This window comes from Camelus bactrianus, chromosome 34 (genome assembly GCF_048773025.1).
Source record: "Camelus bactrianus isolate YW-2024 breed Bactrian camel chromosome 34, ASM4877302v1, whole genome shotgun sequence".
NCBI classification, from domain to species: domain Eukaryota; kingdom Metazoa; phylum Chordata; class Mammalia; order Artiodactyla; family Camelidae; genus Camelus; species Camelus bactrianus.
The window spans coordinates 17665117-17685060 of NC_133572.1; the positions used below are offsets into that span (position 1 = coordinate 17665117).

Here is a 19944-nt window from a genome sequence, read left to right on the forward strand (position 1 = left end):
ATCTTGTTCCAAAATTTAGAACATAGCGTAGTTGATCAGAACAGGAAAAATCAGTTATAGGGCAACTAGTATGCCCTGATTTTATCCCTTAAGAGATCCTGATTCCCCTTTGACTCTAAGGATAGTTTTTTTGAAAGGCATTGTTAACGACACTTTCATTGTGCATTTCATATTATGCCTTTCATGAGTGTCAACTGGTCACCTGATTTTACCCATAAAAGTAGACTAACTTTTCAGTTGTGCTTGAATGACCTGCTGTGTCTTAAAACATATAGTCCTGTAAGGGAAAGAGCTTTGTACTTAATAGATGCTTTCCTGGTAACACTGGGAAGGTTACTGTAAAAGGACCCAGTAGCAATTCGAAATAGGAAGTACAGTGAATAATGAATGCTTCTAATAGCAAAGGAGGTTGGTAGCAGTATTTGATATCAAGCGCCATCTAGTGGTTGTGGCAGTCATTTCAATTCCAGTGCATGAGCTAAGCACTGGATTGGGCTTTAAATGGTGCTCTTATTCACTGAACAATGAGCCTCTTTCTAGGCATCCTTCTTGAAAATTGACGGCTTGGCAGATCTGCCCTTTCCCTGAACACGATGGTAAATACTATGCTTTTAGTATGTGTACACATAAAATCTAAAGAATGTTATAAAAACATTCAAAAGAAAAAGACAGAAAAACATGTTTATTTTGTAAGTATTTTAAAGGATGCTCAAGTTTTCAGGAAATGCATTAATAAGCTTATTAATTATGTTAAAAACATGTTTATTTTGTAAGTATTTTAAAGGATGCTCAAGTTTTCAGGAAATGCATTAATAAGCTTATTAATTAATTATGTTTATATAAAAGCTAGTGAAAATTGCATGAAAGAACCAAGATCTATTTTTTTGGTCTGCGGTGGAAACGTAAGCTGTTTGCTTTGGGAACCTTAATAGTACATCGTACAGCTAAAACATTTTCGTGTGATGTGACAGAAGTACTGGTGGTCCAACCAGTCCTGGGCTAACTGTTCTTACGTTCCCAGCCAGCATCCCTCCCTTTTCTAGGTGTGGACAGTACGTTCCATCGTCTAGTGGTGATGTAGTTATGCGACCTTGACAGTTAGAGATATTTTACTTTTTATAATACACGATGCCTCATTATTGTGCTTTATAGTTGCTCTGCAAGCTTCTCCTCTACAGAGGTGTAGGTATCCAGGTTTGCTGATTTCTTTGGGGAGCTGCTTCATGCTCTGAGATCAGACATTTCCTACCGTGTTCCTTAGGCTATTTCCTCTCTCACCCCTTCTTTACTCTGTATTTTTTCTGACCATTCAGCACGTAGTAAGAAGGGACTTACCCCTGGTAGAAGAACCCATTCCGAGCCCGCGTGCAGAGGCAGCCAGTGGCAGCCATGGCTTGAGGGTACTGTGGTGGGATTTTTTTTACTCGTGTCCAAAACATTTCCATTAAATATATGCTCAGCCTCTTCTGTTAAAGTATATCTGGAGCAGATTAAAAGTGGTGATGATGGTACCCGCACATAACTCGTGTTGTTCAGTCCTGTCTGAGCCTTCCAGGGATAGTCACAGCTCTCTGAGCGATGGAAGCCACAGTGCTCCCTGGATTGCCTGGTCTTTAGGACGTGCTCCTCACTGCTTTCTGACCTCTTGTTTCCTTGTACTTCTCCTCTTTCCTCCCACGTCAGGTGCATGGGCTTCCCCACTGATTCTCAAACATGCTTGGGAAACTGGCCTCAGGGCTTTTGCACTGGCTGTTCACGCTGCCTGGACAGATAGCTGCATGGCTAGCTTTCTTGCATTCTCCTTGTATTAAAAGTTGTGCTCTCAGTGAGGCCTTCCCCGGCCACCCTATCTAGCATTTCACATATTTATTCTTCATAGTACATCTCCCTGCTTTGTTTTTTCTTAGAACTCCCCACTTTCTTACATACTTCGTATCTGCCATTTTTATATGTATTTTCTGTCTCTCCAACTGGAATGGAAGCATCATGAATCAGAGATTCTATGCCTGTATTTAACCAAACCAAACCAAACCACTGTATCCATGGTGCCTAGAACAACACTTGGCATGTAGTAGGGGGTCAGTAACTATTTGTGATGAAAGATGTTCTAGGAATGGGAAAGTGATATATACATTTGAGTGAACTGAAGTCATTTATTGTGTTCAGTTTATTCCTTGGATGGGTAATGGCTTGTTAATTTGTGCTTTTGGTTGCTCTCAATCTTTGTTTTTTAAATTTCCTCTCTTGGTGACTGTTAAGCCTTTTAAAACTGTATATTTAAAGTTCTGTTTATCATCCAATCAACTTTGTAATAATTTATTTAAAAATAATTTTTCTTTAATTTTAGGGGGAAAGTGATTTTTAAAATTTATTTATCTTTGAAGGAGGTACTGAGGATTGAACCCAGGACCTCATGCATGCTAGACACACACTCTACCACTGAGCTACACCCTCCCCCCCTCGATCTTAATATATGACATTTTAAAGTTAAGTATCCACACAATGACCAATGTTTTACACCATACGAAGATTCAGTTTTCATCCAAAAAAAAAAAAAAAAAAACCATAGTAAAAACGTTAACTAGATGTGGGTCCAGAGAGGTAAGTTTTTTGGGTTGAACTTATGTATATCTACCGAACTGTATTATTTCTGTCCCCTCATCTTGATCCCAGTCCTTCCAAATTCTGTATCTTTTCTCAAGGACTTAAAAAGTGAGAGAATAAAAGAGGGAAAATGGCAAAGGGCAAAGCGAGAAGGGGAGAGTGGGAATGAGTGTTGGGAATAATAAAGGTGTAGGCGTGACATGAGGAGTCAGAGCCAAGCCTGTGGCCGACTTAAATTTTAGAACCAGAGGGAACCCAGGCAGCATCAAGAATCCAAAAGGGAGAGAGCCTTACACTTAAACAACTTAATGATTTGCTGGTAATACTGCTTCCTCTCATTATAATGTACACGTTTTTAGATGGGATTTTTTTTTAATAGTAAAGTACCTAGAGTAGTCAAATTCACAGAGGCAGAAGGTGGAATGGTGGTTGCCATGGGCTGGGGGGAGGGAGGGACGGGGGGGTTAATGTTTAATGGGTGCAGAGCTTCAGTCGGGCAGATGGCTGACCGTGACAATTGCTCAGTAGTGTGTGTACCTAACACCACGGAACTGTACACTTCCAAGTGGTCAAGGTGGTAAAAAAAAAAACTTTACATGTGTTTTACTCCAACAAAAATTTTAGAATTAATAATTTGATAAAATTTGATGGCATCTTAGAATGGAAGAAATGCAGACTCCAACAAGTTGTGCCGTACACAGGGAAATCATCAAACTAATGAATGAAGGACATCCTGCTATTAAAAGCAGTGGATGCTAACGGAGGCGGGATTGTGTCCTGGCAGTTACGAATGCCGGCTCTGGAGACGCGAAATTTAATGTTGGCTCTGACTCAGAAGGTTGTGGGATTGGGGAGATTCTCTTAAGTTGTTGGTCTCAAGTTTCCTCATCCGTAAAATGGGGATGAGGGTTTCTGCCACACAGGGTCGTGAGGATCCCAGGAGCTAATGTATGTTGAGGGCTAAGCAGTGAGCCTGGCGGATGGTTTGTCAAAAAGGTAACGTTGAACAATGGATTGTGGAGAGCAGAGGGAAAGAAATGAACAGAACCCTTTGCAATGAGGGAAACAAGGGCTTGCTTCCAGTTACAAGGGGGGCTACGTTGCAAATTATTCATACTCGCTTCACTTTGACGAAAGAGTACAGACATTTCTCAGACGATGGAGAAGCTTCCACAATATTTTAGAAAAACCTTTCAGTGATACTAGTTACATAATTAAGGTCTCATTCGTGTTTAATGGTGGACTTGAGGGTGCACGTCCTTAAGACTGACTGATACTAATCTTCTCGTTAGTGCAACTGGGCACTTGCGGTTCTCATTATTATTTTGCCCAGGCCAGGAAGATTCCCCCGGTTTCCCACAGGGTGTAGGTTATCCCTTCACTACTAATTTCTGCTGCCTGTTTCATTATTTCATGTGACCGGAAGTTGGATTAAAAAAAAGAAAATCGTAACACTAGCAGCCTGTTTAATCGGGTGAGTTACACCTGTAGCCTTCTAGAAATTAACAGGTTTCTTTTAAGACTCAAAAGTTTATCTCCTGTGGTTAAAAAAAAAAAAAAGATGAATCTATTGCATATGGTACATTTGTTCAATTACTGAGGTATAATTCTCAGTTTTTATTGAGAAATGTCATGTGTCAACACAAATATTGATAATGGAGAATTACATTCTTTAATCAAGCTCAAAGTTTAAGAGGGCAAATTGGAAAATATGTCTGTTTGAGCCAAGCAAGTAGCTTTTGTTTACTTTAGATCTAACTTGATGAGCTGCCCTAAAACATTTTTACAATGCTTTTTGCAGTAGTCAAAGCTGCGGATGGTGACCTTGACCAGGGCAGGAAATCCTAAAATGTCTGATTATTTGGCAGTTTTAGTTACGAAGCAATCTCAAAATCGGCAGAAATTACAAAAATACTGTTTTCAACAAAGTGAATGAAAATCCTGGAAGTGATAACTGCGAATCAGGCATCATAACCCATGAGGTACATGGACCTCTTTGAAACGTTGCTGTAAAAATAACAGTGCTCATAATTTATGTAGAGTTCAGACACGGGGCACGTTCTTTCCGGGGCTGCTGGCTGTTTTCCCCGTGTCCCTGACTCTCAGCCACACAGCCCCTCCCTGATCCCCGCTGCTCTCTGACAGCTTCTCTTTTCATGTGTGCCTCCAGGGAATGTTTCTTCAAGCCTTGGCAAACAAGGTTCATCTTAAGATTGTACCCTGCATGTGGTCACAAGTATCTGGGTGAGGCTGCGTCTCACTGAGACGTCCTGGCTGAAGTTCAACCTGTTTTGCCCTCAGGCCTCTGGGAAACTCCCATGTAAAGGGTCCACAGAAACAGGGAAGCAGATAGACCAAGTCAGCAGAATTCTCAATTGAGAGGAGCACTTCCGGTGGAAACCCAGGCTACTGGGAGTCGTTGGGATGAAATAAAGATTTCTCTGTTCTTTTATGGAAGTGAGTTAAGAAGGAATAAATAGTAGGAAAAATAGGGACATTTGTTTTTCTCTTGATCTCAAGTGACCCTTCCTAAAGTGGAAGAGATTCTTTTGCTCATCCTGTCACAGAGCTGGACTTAATGAATAAATAACGAATGAATGAATGATTTTGGTGCTCTCAGAATAGGAGCTGGGCCTTAGCTTCCAGGGACCTTCAGTAACTCAGGGGACGTTGGAGGATACTTGTGACCAGGATAATGCGGCAGTCTCAACAGGCACCCCTCTCCCCTCCACAGAAGCTTTGGGGAGTATGGTGATGTGCATGGAGATAAGACGAAGAGGGGCTGGAGCCCATCTTCCCTGCTCAAGACAGGTGTCGAAGGAACCTTCCAGGAGACACTAGAGCAGTCTGCTGCCTCGCCCTGTGCTGGCGTGGATGCACAAGTGAGGAGGTGCTGGCCATGCGTTAGCTGTCTAACAGGAGAGCCACTGTATCTTGGCAATAAATGTTTTAATTTGGCACCAGTACTCCAAGGGAAGCTCCCTCCCAGTATTTCTAGTAAGACTGGTGGATGGAAGCACATGGGCGTCTGCTGCTCTCACTAGCATTTCGGGTGACATTCCATTTTTGGAGAAGTGAATCTTAGAGGCCATCCTACTGCTGTGGTTTCTTTTGCTCTGGATCACTTGTTTTTGCTCCAATTGGCTGTTCAGTGACGAAGATGCTTTCTGTCTCTGGAAAACAAGCCCTGAGAAAATGAAAACCCAGAAAAACAAAGCCCAAAAGCCAGAGTCTGATCTTGACCACATCTGGCATCTTGACTTGGAAAGGACAGTATATACTTTTCTGAGTTTCAGTCTTCGATGCACTTACTTTTTTTTTTTTTTTTTTTTTTGGTTTAATTGAAGTACAGTCATTTACAATGTGTCAATTTCTGGTGCACAGCACAATGTCCCAGTCATACATATATATACATATATTCATTTTCATATTCTTTTTTCATTAAAGGTTTTTACAAGATATTGAATATAGTTTCCTGTGCTGTACAGAAGAAATTTGTTTTTTATCTATTTGTATAAATAGTTGTTAATGATGCACTTTCTGACAACACCGAATAAACTGATGTCTTTCTAGGAGAAGGTCAGGATTGGGCTTTTTGGGTGTAAGGAAACGTACCTGAGATTTATTTCCCTTTTGGATTCTTAGTGAGCAGAGATGATGAGATCTTGGGATAAACAGAAGGCTTCTTGAAGAGGTTGTTCTTGTTGCCTTGGCGTCAAATTTCCTCTTTTGAACAGCAGTGGACATTTAGGAGGGAAAATAAGTGGGCTGTTTGCAAGACTGACCCAGACTCAGAGGTGCTGTAGGACATAGGGACACTGGCCAGTTGGAAGGATGCTCAATGGCCCGGAATAGTAGCAGTGTTGCCCTGCAATGATTATTTACAGCACGAGGATGACGGCCTCACTGCCCTAATTACACCACGTCAAGCGAGGGGACTGGGGAGCGGGGTGCTGCCTCTGCCCAGTGGCTTGATTTCCGATGTTATTAGCATCGTGTTCTTTGACTCTTTGGACAGCAGAGCGTGAGATGCCTTATTGTGGTGTTGGACCCAAGTGAAATAAGTAGACAAGGGATGGTACGCTTTTAGGAAGTAGTTAAGACTGAGTTCCCCCCCAAGACTGGCAGGAAGAAAGACAGGGAAGACATGGGAGGCAATATGTGATATTGTGCATTGAAGAAGAAAGTGTATGAGGGAGTTCATGCAAGAAGGCCTCAATTATTGTCCTTTAAAAAGGCTCTGAGGTCACCTCTTAAACGTGGCAGGAAGAGGGAGTGCAAGCTTGAGGGGAAAGGGGCTAGTCTAGAGGTTGACCAGGGAGTGCGCACCAGGTGGTAGAGGAAACATCGTGAGAAAAAGTCTTACTGAGAAGCAAGGAGGCCAGGTTCAAACCAAACATTCCTTCCTCTTTTATTCATGTGATGGTTACTGAACACCTGTCATTGTTCCTTCACTCAGCACCCACTGTGTGTCAGAGGGAAAGGGGGAATGTATCACACAGGATGCAGAGTCTACTGGAAGAGACATGTACATGGCCAAGTCCAGCCTAGTCCGTTCAGTGTGACGACTGCTGTAATGAAGTTTCCTCTGGATGCTGTAACTGACTTACGAGTGAACAGGTGATTCAAGGAAGACTGTACGGACCAAGCCCCAGGCGAGGTGGACCTTAAGGAATGAGGAACAAGAAGGGAAGGGCAGGCAGCAGAATCTGCAGGAGTAGAATTAGTGTGGGGGAGCGTGCTGGGTTTGGGGAGGTTTGAGGCGGTCTGGTATACAGACCAGGAGATGGAGAAGAATAGAAGCTGTAGGCTATTTGCCTAATGGAATTTACCTCTTTCTAACATTTTTGAGGTAGCCCAATTAGCAGAAACAGAAATAAACATGTGAAATGAATAGACCTTTACCTACTTAAGTCAGCACGATGCTTTCAAAAGTGTGTAACTATTCCAGTGGTGGGTCTTCTGCTTTATGTTCCCGTAGTGACGTTCAGTGTTTAAAAATAAACCACTCCTGAGTGTTATGAATGCTTGTAAATCTCAATACAGTGTTGAGAAATGAGAGCATGCTCATTGTGATCAATTTGTAGTATTTTTTTAAGGATATAATTTTGCAGAACTGGTTTTAGAACAGTTTATTTTCATCTCATAAACAGTGGCTTCATGAAACACGTCTAATCTTGCTGTAATTTCCTGCAGGCAGAAGAAAGAGGGCTTTTACTTTTTGTCCTCCCTGAGCAGAAAGCTTTTTTTTTTCCTACCCAATGAAATGTGCCTGTTTATCAAGCATCGCTTGCGTAGTTTTAAAAGCAGATGCCCTTTAATGTTCATAATCAAGTGAGGAATTTAAACCCTGCAGGGCCAGTCCCAGCACTTTCTTAGATTGAGAACGCGCGTTACACAATCCAGGCTCTTTCCCAAAAAACCGTCCTCAAGAACAGTTACGTAAATTTCGATTTCGTGGCAGTCCTCGGGGATGGAAGTCGTCCCGGCCACTCCATCAGACTCCCCCGATGCTTGTAATTTAATTCTGGGCACTTCAGTTTACAACAGGGATGGGATTCTGCTGTGCTAATTGTACAGGTATGTGGTCCAAGAGCTGGTGTTCCAAATTTTATCCACCCTGAATACACAGTCACGTGCTTACTAAATAAGTTTCACAGTCTTTTGTGGCCTTGTGGGAAATGTATCCAGCATGCCTGCGTTTTTACGAGAAACATCCTGCAATTTTCTTTTTTGTTAAAGTTCCGTTTTTGTTTGTTTTTGTTTCCTTCCCCTCCCACGACTTTTGTTATTCCCAGAATTTATCCTAGAAACTGCCTTAATTGGAAAGGTGGAATAGTAAAAGCAGTTCATCCTGGAACAATAATCGCTGTCACGTCACATGCCTCCTGGGCGGCGAGGCTGTGCAGCGTGTGTTTTCTCTGGTGTCAAATCCGAGGCAGTGATTTGCTCCCTGGGTTGAACTCTGGGTGGCCCCGTCTGACCATTTTGGGCTCCACTGGCTCTCATTTCTGTTGTATTTGAATGAGGAATCGGGAAATTCTGCTGGGGTTACATATTATGTGATTATGAACTATTTAAATGGAGACAACGAGACACATCACGTATACCACTCAATTTCAAAGTGACGTTTTTATGTTGTTTGCTCTGTGAGCCTTTTCACTGTCTCCCTTAGTCACTTGTGTATATAAGACGGCTGAGGAAGAAAAATCTGCACTTCCTTTCCTAATCTGTGCTTCCTTTGGCATTTGTACCATCTGTAAAGAAACCCAAATCTGATAAAAGAGGGGCAGAAGGGAGGAGAAGGAAGAGTGAGCAGCAGTCTAAGCAGGGTGCTGGGCCGGCAGTGGGGGAGGGTGCAGGGTGACACCCATTCTCAGGCTCTGCCTGGAAGCTCAGCGTCCTGGTAGATGAGCAGACAAACTCGCAAGACGTTAATGAATTCAGGACCAAAAGTGATACATCGCTGAGGAGCATGGCTCGTCACTGCTGTGAGGGGGAGTCGTTGCAGACTGAGGGCTTAAAGCATTGCTGGGAAAAGAGAAAGGCTTCAGAGAGGAAGGGAAGATCCGTCCTGTGATTTGGAGATTGAGTAGCAGGAAGGGGCGGGGCGGGTAAGATGCCCCTGTTGCCTCCCATTTAAAGGCAGGCATTTGCAGCCCTGGATTTGGGACTTTGGAGGAGAGAGGAGGAATGGAAGGGCCTCCCAGGTCATTCCGCCTGTCCCCACCCAGAATCAGTGACACTCAGGGGTTCATAGCAGGTTTGTGTCCAACTACACACTCGCAAAGCTTGGCAGGCGCCAGGTGTGCATCCGCTGTCAGTGACAATCAGTGGCCACTGTTGCTTCTGGGTTGTTATTTTCTGCTTCATGAGAAGTTGTTTATTTTGGTGAAAACATGCCTAAATGCCAAATGTGCCTGCCTTACCCGTTCTCAGGTAACTGAACCACGTTGCACACTCATATTGCCTGTCAGTGGCAGACACGGCTGGGCTGAATTCAGTGCGGGTTCCTGGGAGTGAAAACACATGCACGTTTTATTTACCCACCAGAGTTCCGTTTTAAAGAGGGTCGGCCTATACCCATGTTATTTCTTTTTCAGACGAATGGACACCTACCCGGGAACGGAGATGTATATCAAGAAAGGCTAGCACGTTTAGAAAATGACAAAGAATCTCTCATTCTTCAGGCAAGTGATTTTTTTTTAAAATGCTGGTTGTTTTTTCCTTATGACATACTTACAGAGACCGTTTTAAATTGGGATGGCAAATTCAGATTCTTACGGGAGCTGGACTGCTAATGGAAATAAGCGCTGTAGGCGGTCTGTGCACACCAGGGAGTGGTGGGGACTGTGGCAGAACAAGGGTGTCCACACCCAGTCTAGAGTGAGCCACCCTTAGGCAGCCTCAGCTCTTCAAGGGCCAGTCCTATGACAGGCACAGTGTCACCTGATCTTCTGACAATCAGGTTTTTAAAAAATACATAGCATGAATTCTGACTTTATACTCTACATATATATGTGTTCATGTATCTATTCCATAAAAAGGAATATGTATTTCTGAATCTGAATATATATTTAATTTTTCAGTTTTAAAAATGATACCATGGGCTAAAAAAAAAACAAACCACAGAGTGTGTAGTGAAGTCCTATTTGTAGGCTAAATTTGAGCTTTCTTCTTCATGATGTTTTAACTCCTTGACACATATTTCTGCTTGGGTGTTTTGGCGAAAAGGACCAAAGCTTATTGACTGAGGATGAAGGACCAACCATTGGCTCCTCTTGGGCTTTTGACCACATTTGGGGAACTTTCCATGAAAGATCTCATGGAATTTGGGTTCCCTGGGTTCTTTCCTTTATTCTTTGTGAAGTGGCAAACTTGAAAAGTCCTTGATAACTTCTCTTTCAAATAGTAACTCCACTTCCTCTCAGTCTTTAATACTACCTCCTACTCCCCACCCCCCCAAAAAGGTAATTCGTGTACGTGCTCCTTCTCATAAACAGTTGAAATGGTTTTACCCTGTAAAGTGTTACACGTCCCCAAACGGCCCTAACTTTCTTAAAAATTAAATAGGAGTCTTCAGACCAATAAGCATCACATAAGAGTGCAAAGGACTGGTGTCTTATTAATTCTCAGATTTCTTCCTTTACAACCCAGTGAGTGGTACCATCATCCCAGTTTTTGTTCCATGCAGAGAAACCACATTTGCAGTGGCACCCACATTCTTCCTCATCCATTTACAGTGTTTTGCTCTAAATACAGGTAAGTGTGTTAACAGACCAGGTAGAGGCTCAGGGGGAGAAGATTCGAGATTTGGAGTTTTGCCTCGAAGAGCACAGAGAGAAGCTGAACGCCACGGAAGAGATGCTGCAGCAGGTACGTGCGGGAGCCAGCACCGAGGCGGGCTCCTCCTGCTTGGCTGTGAGAGATGCTGCGTTTGTATGTTGTGTTTGCTCCGATGCTGTGGTAAATTTCGTGATTCACTTAAACTGGCATATGTTAAGCCGGAATCTAGAGTAGCGGGTCTCAAAACACAACAGAAAGTGCTCATTGCATTTAGAGTCTAGAGTAAAATATGAGTAGGCTTGTAGATAATTTAAATTTTCTTCTTTATGCTCTGATATGGTTTCCTGATTTCCAGCCATAAGTGTATATTTTATGATTGAGAAAAAAGTTAAGTGCCTTATATGACCTTTATTGGAAAAAAATGTGTTATATACGTAGGCAGCACATAGGATTCTCATCCACAAGAGGACCTAGAATACAGCATAGACTACACACTGGAGCGAGACTGTTTAGCTTGAGTCCCTGCTTTGCCATTTCCTTGCTCTGTTGTGCAAGTTCTTAGCCTTTGGGTTCCTTAGTTTCCTCGTCTGTTGAATAAGGGTAATAATTCCCGCATTATCCTTGTGAGTTTGTCTCATAAAGTTGTTCTGAGGACTGAACCACTTAGTACGTGTAGGAACAGTGCCTGGCACATGGCAAACATAATGTCATCCTCCGCGTTCTCATCAGGCTTAAGAATATATAAGGTTTATATATGTGAGGATCCATCTGTGTCTCCCCAGTAAGCAGACGTGAGCTGTTTCTTGAGCATTAGTTCAGCTGGGTTGAAGGTTATCTAAAGCAAATCATTTTTTCCCCCCGTGTATCTATTTGGTAGTTTGTCTGCACATCCTGTGCTTAATAGTTACTGCTTTGTAAGTCGTAAGTGAGACACATCCAGTGGGGGGGAGGGTGTAGCTCAAGTGGTAGAGCGCGTGCTCAGCACACACAAGGTGCTGGGTTCAATCCCCGGCACCTCCTCTAAAAATAAATAAATAAAACCTAATTACCCCGCCCCCCACCGCAAACAGAAAGTAAGTGAGACACATCCATGTGTAGCTGTTTATAATAAAAACAACTTTTGAATGTCTCTCTTAAATTCTAATAGGAGCTTCTGAGTAGGACATCCTTAGAAACTCAGAAGTTGGATCTGATGGCTGAAATATCTAACTTGAAGTTAAAACTGACGGCTGTAGAGAAGGACAGATTGGATTATGAAGATAGGTTCAGAGACACAGAGGTAAGTGATACCCTTTCTCTCTTTATCCACATGTTCATATATACGTACGTATTTATCTCACACACGTTCCTAGAGCAAGCTGAAATTCCCTGGACGTGTGGAAGGATGGCAGTTAATTACTATATGCCCTCATTATCCATGCTGCTTTTTAAGGATAAACTTTAATTACGTTGACTTTTTAATCACTAAACGTTAATGGCAATTTTTATTTTGAGACGTCAGATATGAAATGTTAATCCTTTCATTAGCCTTTAGAAGTACTTTTGACTTTAGGACATTTTGGAGCTTCTGTCCGTCTGTCTAGCCATCCATGCATCCATCTGTCCATCTGTCCATCTGTTCATCCATACTGATTTCTTCGTTGTGGAAATAAATGGGTTTAAGTGCATGACTTTACTAGTAGTTCTTATTTTGGCATACTGCTTATTTACTATATAATAGGTGGATTTTAAACCATGTGTAGAGAACATGCTTTTGTTGTATAATATTAAAATCACAGGTTTTTAGAGGTCATTTAATTTGGCCTTCTACTTTTGGTCTATTCCACATGTAAATCACCCCAGTTAAATACAGCCCACTATCCTTTTGTGAAATTCAACCTGAAGTACCCATTTTCCTGGCTAAACATGCTTTCTTGTTTGTTCGACTGATTTTATTGTTAATCCAGGTTTTCTAGTTTGTTCATTGCTTTTTGTGGTGTTGGTGGGGATACAGAGCATATCCATAGGAAATCGATTCATTTGAAAAGAAATACAAAGAGCTGCAGGATTTTTTTTTCCCCTAGGGCCATCTCTTCTTTTTTCTTTTTTTCTTTCCTTGACTGGGATGTGGAGAGGCGTCATACTAGATTTATTCCAAATATTTATTTTATGCCAACTACATGCCATCGTGATGTGAGATACATTTCTTGTCCATTATGTTGAAGTCCTTCATAGAGCTGAATTTAATAATGTTTTCTGCATCACTGTTTTTCAAATTAAATGTTCTGTCAAAGATGTAACTATTAATGGAAAGTCTTGGTATATGTGTTGCTTCCTCAGCAGCAAAAAGGAAATCCCCAACCTGGTTCGTGTTTTAATCTTGAAGGTCTCTGTCAGTGACCTGTATAAGCATGTTTCTCATTTGATTGAGACTGGGGCTCTTAAAATAAAACTTAGAAAGTTACCTAGTATTTTTTAAAATTCTTGCTCTTGTACTTTCTTTAAAAAATCGGATTGGATATTTCCTCTTTTCCCTTTCTGTCTTTCCCTGACTCCACAGTTGCTGTATAACACAGCGGTAGAACTCGGCCATCAGATGGTTAACATGGCTGTGGAGCTAACGCTGGTGTCGGAAAAGAAGTTTACAGTTTTAGGGGATCAAGAGGTGGCCTTCTACATTAAATACACAAAGTTTAGGAACAGCCGTAACCTGCACAATTGTGGTTAATTTGGATACGAGATGTTAACCAAACGCTGGGACTAAATTGAAGTCGATGTTTTATGATTTTTTTTTTTTATAAGACCCCAGAGCAGTATATACATCTCTCAAGTTTATCTGCATTTTTGTAAAACCTTTTTTTGGTGCTTCCTTGCTTCACTTGTGCATCCACTCAGTCATATTCAAGGTGATCTTGTCATCCAACTTGTAGTAAACTCAATCCCTGATAATTTTCTAATAAATACTCAATACCATTGGTAAAATAAAATATGCACATACTCAGAGATTGTAGGATATTTGATAAACTCTGTTATAAGTGAAAAGAATTAAAGTATTCTTCAAAATTAAAACTAAAAAAAATTAAAATTGAATATGCTCATTTTCCTATTTTTCCCCCTTAATTGAAATGTTTCTCTGGCTGTTTCATAAATCCAGAATTCTTTAACTTTGTCTCAGAACTGTAGATTATTTGGAGATTAATTTCTAAGAAAACATTGGAGTGGGGAAGAAGTAAAGTCACTTCTAACAGATGGGGGTGAAAGTCTTGAAACCTTGAAAGACTGAGGGCTTACCTGTCCCAGGAGTTGCTGATGGGTGGTTAGCATTGATCAACAGTGCCCCCTTCTGGTGAGAGCACAGGTGTCAGAAACTGAGTTTCTGTGGAGCCCTGAAGCATACTCTGAAAGGGAAAAGGGAAAGGTAACGGGGATTTTCTTTTTAAAAAGTGCTGAACTTGTGATGAGAAAGTAGTTGGAAATAATTTGTATTCCATTTTTAGAAGTTTCATATTAAGGAGCCACTTCTAGACTTTCCAACTTGAGTTGTCATAAGAAGATAGGGCTTTTTTCAGATTATAAATTTACGTTCGTATTTGTAGTGTTGCCACAAAGAATAACTGGATATTTTTTTTAAATAGGAAAATGACACCAATTTATAATTCTATTTTCTTCTATTGTTTCTTCTTCTTTGCAAATTGCCACTATTTCTAAAGGAAGTGGTAAAATAGAGTAATCCAAATAGGAATTCAAAGCTGTTTCTTAACAATAAGAAAGTAGGAAATATATATAAGAAAGACCAAATTGATGAAGAAAGATTACTAAGAACACACACAAGGATGGATAATAAACGGGAGATAAATAAATGGGAGAAACTTTTCCCTTGAACTTGAATTTTGAACTTTTTTTTTTTTATTGAGTAATAGTCATTTTACAATGTTGTGTCAAATTCCAGTATAGAGCACAATTTTTCAGTTATACATGAACATACATATATTCATTGTCACATTTTTTTTTTCGCTGTGAGCTACCACAAGATCTTGTATATATTTCCCTGTGCTACACAGTATAACCTTATCTATTCTACATTTTGAAACCCCAGTCTGTCCCTTCCCACCCCCCGCCCTCTTGGCAACCTTGAACTTGTTGGTAAGGAATCACAACTAAAGTTATTAAATGATGTCAAACAGTTACTTACCTCATTCATAAAAGGAGAAAATAGACGTCTTATTGAAACATTGTATTAATAATAGTTATTATAATTAATATTTATAAGTAATTATTATATAATAATGCTAGGTAGCACTTTTCCTTGTTTTACAAGAAACCACAATTTAAAAGCCTGTGGGTTTTCTGGGAAGTGTGTTTCACTACAGCATCCCTTTCTCCTGGCCTTTGTGAGGTTGAATCCTGACACTTAGGAGTTTAGAATAAAACCTCCTTAGCAAAGTTTTATTTCTGATAGCATTAATCCATTTGTTTTTAATGGGTTTTTTGTATAATTCTATTCTTTTGTCTAAGAATTTGTGACTCAGGAATAGATGTCTTGAAAAGTGAGGAATAAAAACACATTAACCATTGCTGGGACCTTCGGGGCTTGTGGGGGAAAAGGTTTCACAGAGTATTTGAGCCCTTCTTTTGAAAGAGTTGGTATTGTTTAGCATTCTGATTACCTTTTCCTACTCTCTGGACGCTGGACAAAAATAGGTCACTATTGCGCAGAACAAATTTTACAAAATACTAGTTTTTTTTAAAGTGGGAAGTAGTAACATTATGTATTATGAAAACATTAGGGTTGCTTTCTTTTTTATTTTCCAAATAGAAAATTATTTTATGATACTGAATATATTTGCAAATAGCAGGGCCTTCATCCACACTCAAGTTGAGAACCCTTGGCTTAAAGCATTTAAATTTCATTCCATGCTCCCACACTGGGGTGATGAACAATCTATATTTTTATAGACAAATGAGGAGATTACGAAAATATTTTTACAATTATCCATATAGCACTAAAAAGGCTCTAAAAATAAATGGATTTACTAAAGAAAATTTCCCCGGTTTGTTTATATAGTGATTTTGTTTAGTCTAAAAATATTTGATCAATAGTAGGTGATTATCTACCTTTCTTAATTAAAACGACAGTGACCTTTAGTTTTTATAATCCCATCACTTTAAGGCAGAGGCATCGGGAATTTAAAGCAGTGTTTTAAATGGAAAGAAGCTTTGGTTTCCAAGGAGACACATCCATTTCCATTTGTCTGATCTAATTTGTGCAACTTTAATCCAGGAGCTATTGACTCAAGATTTGCAAGCTGCTGTTTTGGTGTACATGAGTGTGTTTGGCTCTCCCAATGTATCTCTTTGTTTCTTCTGGACAGGGCCTAATGCAGGAAATCAATGATCTGAGGTTAAGAGTCAGTGAAATGGACAGTGAAAGACTTCAGTATGAAAAAAAGCTGAAATCTACCAAAGTAAGTTTTCTCAATGGCAGAAATTTTCAAACAAATGGCTCCACTGCTTCTCTATGATTAATAATATAAATAAAATACATTTTCTGCTTAGTACATGATACAGAAGAATATATTGTACAAGTGAGTGAAGTTTTTCCCCAAGCTGGAGACCGTCTTGAATTTAAGCACTGCTATTCTGAATAAAAATCAGGGTGTCACTAATCTGATAGAACGTAACCTATGTCATTTCTCTTGATTGCCTAACCTCCTTTACAAACTGATAACTGTTTTCTTGGTTACTTAGCTTGTCTTTTTCTATCTGTAGTTTTCTTTCACTCCTCTGTCTCTCTGCCAGTCTTTAATGGCCAAACTTTCTAGCATGAAAATCAAGGTGGGTCAGATGCAGTATGAAAAGCAGCGGATGGAACAAAAGTGGGAGTCCCTGAAGGTGTAGTAGACCTTGGGTAATGGGGTCCATGGCCTGTGGCTTTCTGGCTTGTGTCGTTTTGCTGTGATGGTGTTTTTAGTGGCGTGTGCATTCATTTTGTGTGTGTGTGTGTGTATCACCTGTTTTTTGAAAATATGTTCAAAGCTGATTAAAGGGACCATGTGACCCCTAATAGTGTTTTCAGAAACATGTGAAAGGGTGAAAAACAACAAACAGGTAACATGAAAGTGTTAGTTTATCATTTAAATCTCACTCTTTTAGACTGAGATCCAAGCATGATAAAATAACCAAAGTTCACCCGTGCAAGAACTCTGTTTGGTATCAATAAGAGAGAGACACTGTTTTCTTCCTTCGGGACGTTCTTGAAGGTAAATGTGTAGAGCAGTTAACGGTGGTGGCAGTGAATAGGAATCACTGCTTAGAAGAAGCACAGTGAGAACAGGGCAGCATTTCTTGCCAGAGCTGCTGAAAATCTCTCATATTTGTTACCCATTCCTAGTATAGGTAAAAGCTGTTCAACTAACGTCTTAGCTCCATTGGAGAGCTACGTTTTCTCATAATACTAAGCATAATACATATCTTTAGAGACTGAACATAAAATGTGTTAGTAAAAATAAAAGTGCACTGAATTAGCACTGTACAGATTTCTTTTCTGTGTTAAATACTGCCAGCAAAACTGAAATTTGCCAAAGCTAATTCTTTACCAAGATGAAACTGAAACAGACATTAGTAAATAGAATGTTGGGCTTGGGGTCTTAAATAGCTGTGTAGTTAAAAAAAAAAAAAAAGACCTAAAATCTGTTTTCTAAATTTTTTTTCCATTGTTGTAGGAGACTCTGTTCTTTTACCTTAGTGATGAGGATGAATTATTTAGTCCCATGATTTGGCAAAAGTTGTTCACCACCTGCTGTCTTCCCCACTAATTAAGCTCCGTCCTGTCCAGGGAACATGAGTGCCACCTTGAAATGCTGAATAAATATCAAGCAAGTCTTAAAATATAGTTTCCAATCTGCATTTTGTTTTGCTTTTATGACACTAAGCTTCTAAGTGGATTATCTTCCTTGATTAACTTGGTCAGATTTTTTATTTAACATAAGATTTAAACCTTAGGGCTCCCCTAGTCCTAATTACACTTTAAAAGATTTATTTTTAACTTGGTCACGAAGGAACATGAAATAATTATACCTCAGTTATTGTAACGTGGACTTTCATTAGTCGTCTCGCTTCCTGCTTATCATCGCCACTGTCTGATTTCTGACATTTGCGTCTCAGTTCTTGTAGCTTTTTGTTTCATTCACAAAAACTAATTATTGACTGAAGAGTTAACAGACTCTTTGAGTATTCTCTTTTAGTCCCTAATCTACTCCTTTTAAATGAATTTATCATCTATAGGAGGAACTGGCGTTGCTGAAAGAACAGCTGGAAGAGAAGGAATCTGAAGTAAAAAGGCTACAAGAAAAACTGGTTTGCAAGATGAAAGGGGAAGGGATTGAAATTCTTGATCGAGGTAAGACTATAAATTTGACGTCTGCTATTTTATTAAAATCGTCCAAGGTCTATAAAAGAAACTGACATTGGATAATATGTAATATTAGCATCAAAGAGAGAGAAGAGGAGCAGAAGCCACTGGGCCCTGGGCCCCAGGGACTCCTCTGAGGCTCTGTGCTGTCCCTGGACATCTATGAACTCCCTCTTCAGCAGCTGGAGAAGGGCACCTCTGTGCCTCCTGGGTGTTTATTTTAGGTTACTGTATGGTAAAGTCCCATCAGGAGAGAGTTCCTGTCCAAACTGCAACCCAAGAGAGTGTTAAAAAGAATTAAAAGGTACCAGAACTATGTCCCAAGATTATTTCCCTCTGAACTGAACCTGAGACAACATAAAGTAAGACATGTCAGAACCTTGCCTGCCTTTTTGAGAAGAGAGAGGGAAGGCTCTGTATCCCTGGAGAATTAATAAACATTTCTTCTCACTCAGTGAGCCCTCAACCTTCTAGAAAGCAAAATAAGTTAATTCTGGTTTGGGGAAAACTGTATGAATTTATTTTTTTAAAAATCATAAATGGAGGTTTATCCTGGATATTATATGGACGATAATTTCTAATAGTGTTGGTTATACCTGATAGAAAATAACTTGAATGTAATGTGTTTTTTGAATTAGATTTGGAAGTATAAATGCCTGGAACATCTGACAACACTAAGTCAGATTTAACCTTCCTTTGTTATTACAAGTGATGTGGCAGAAGCAACTTCTGACTTATGCAAAACAGAGCAAATTCCAGTTGGTATAGCTTTGGTACATTTTTTATCTATTAGGTGAACACTGGTAACATTATTGTCTGTACAGTGAGGGACTTGGGTTGGGTTACTTCTGAAGTCTTCTTGGCCGTAGAATACCCTGGCTGCAGGGTCACAATTGCCTCTCTGTCCAAAAACTCAATTCATCAAACATTGAGGGAAGGGGCTTTTATCCCCTTCTGTTCTGGCATTTGTAGAATGCATGTTCGTAAAGGACATTAACAAGCAGCTCATGCTTTCAGGATTTTTAAGGGGAAAAAAATGGAATTTTAGGACTTGTAGGCTAAAGGACGTGTTTGTGTAATGCCACCCAGAGTCAGATCTGAGGACTAGCTCTGGTCTGTGAAGTGCTTGTTGGCAGGACACAGCCAGATGAATACAGGTACTGAGGGCAAGTGTTCAGAAACTTCATGGAATCTGATGTTGACATAACATCTAACTGTGTGATCAGCGGACTCACCTCATTGAACAGGAGATAGAGCATTTCAGTGTTGTTGCACTTGAGCAGTGAGATAAATGTGACCTAAACAGTGTCGTCATCCCGTTCCCAAGGCCATATATTGGCCTGTAATGGAAATGTAAAAAAAAAAAAAAACAACCAGTGCATCACCAGCTGGTTTTTCATCACTGTTAGTGTAAGAAGCACTTGTGCTCCAAAAGCCCAGTGTGAACACGAGAAAACCAAGGTTCAGAAAAATGAAATAACAGAGACATAACTCCAATTTAGGTCTTCTGATTAATTGCATCTCTTTCTAACCTCACAGAGAGCATATTGTATTGTAGAACCAATCCCAAAGTCATAAAACAGCACTTAATATTCAGTCGGTATGAGGTTGGGTCTCTTTATTTTAGGTAAAAAGAGACTAAATAGTAGCGCTATTTACTTATT

The 19944-nt window shown here is 40.2% G+C and overlaps 1 protein-coding gene across 19 annotated transcripts in view; it reads left to right on the forward strand.

Annotated features, from left to right (window-relative positions):
- The window catches only part of PPFIBP1 (PPFIA binding protein 1), a 153590-nt gene that overhangs the window by 102417 nt on the left and 31229 nt on the right, over positions 1-19944 (forward strand). For 14 of the 19 annotated variants that reach the window (XM_074357518.1, XM_074357516.1, XM_074357520.1 and 11 more), the window contains 6 exons: positions 9708-9794; positions 10867-10980; positions 12038-12169; positions 16242-16334; positions 16669-16761; positions 18154-18268. In XM_074357518.1, coding sequence (XP_074213619.1) covers positions 9708-9794; positions 10867-10980; positions 12038-12169; positions 16242-16334; positions 16669-16761; positions 18154-18268 — 634 coding nt within the window. The remainder of the gene's footprint in view (positions 1-9707; positions 9795-10866; positions 10981-12037; positions 12170-16241; positions 16335-16668; positions 16762-18153; positions 18269-19944) is intronic. The other 5 variants (XM_074357514.1, XM_074357525.1, XM_074357515.1 and 2 more) reach the window with 1 other exon arrangement.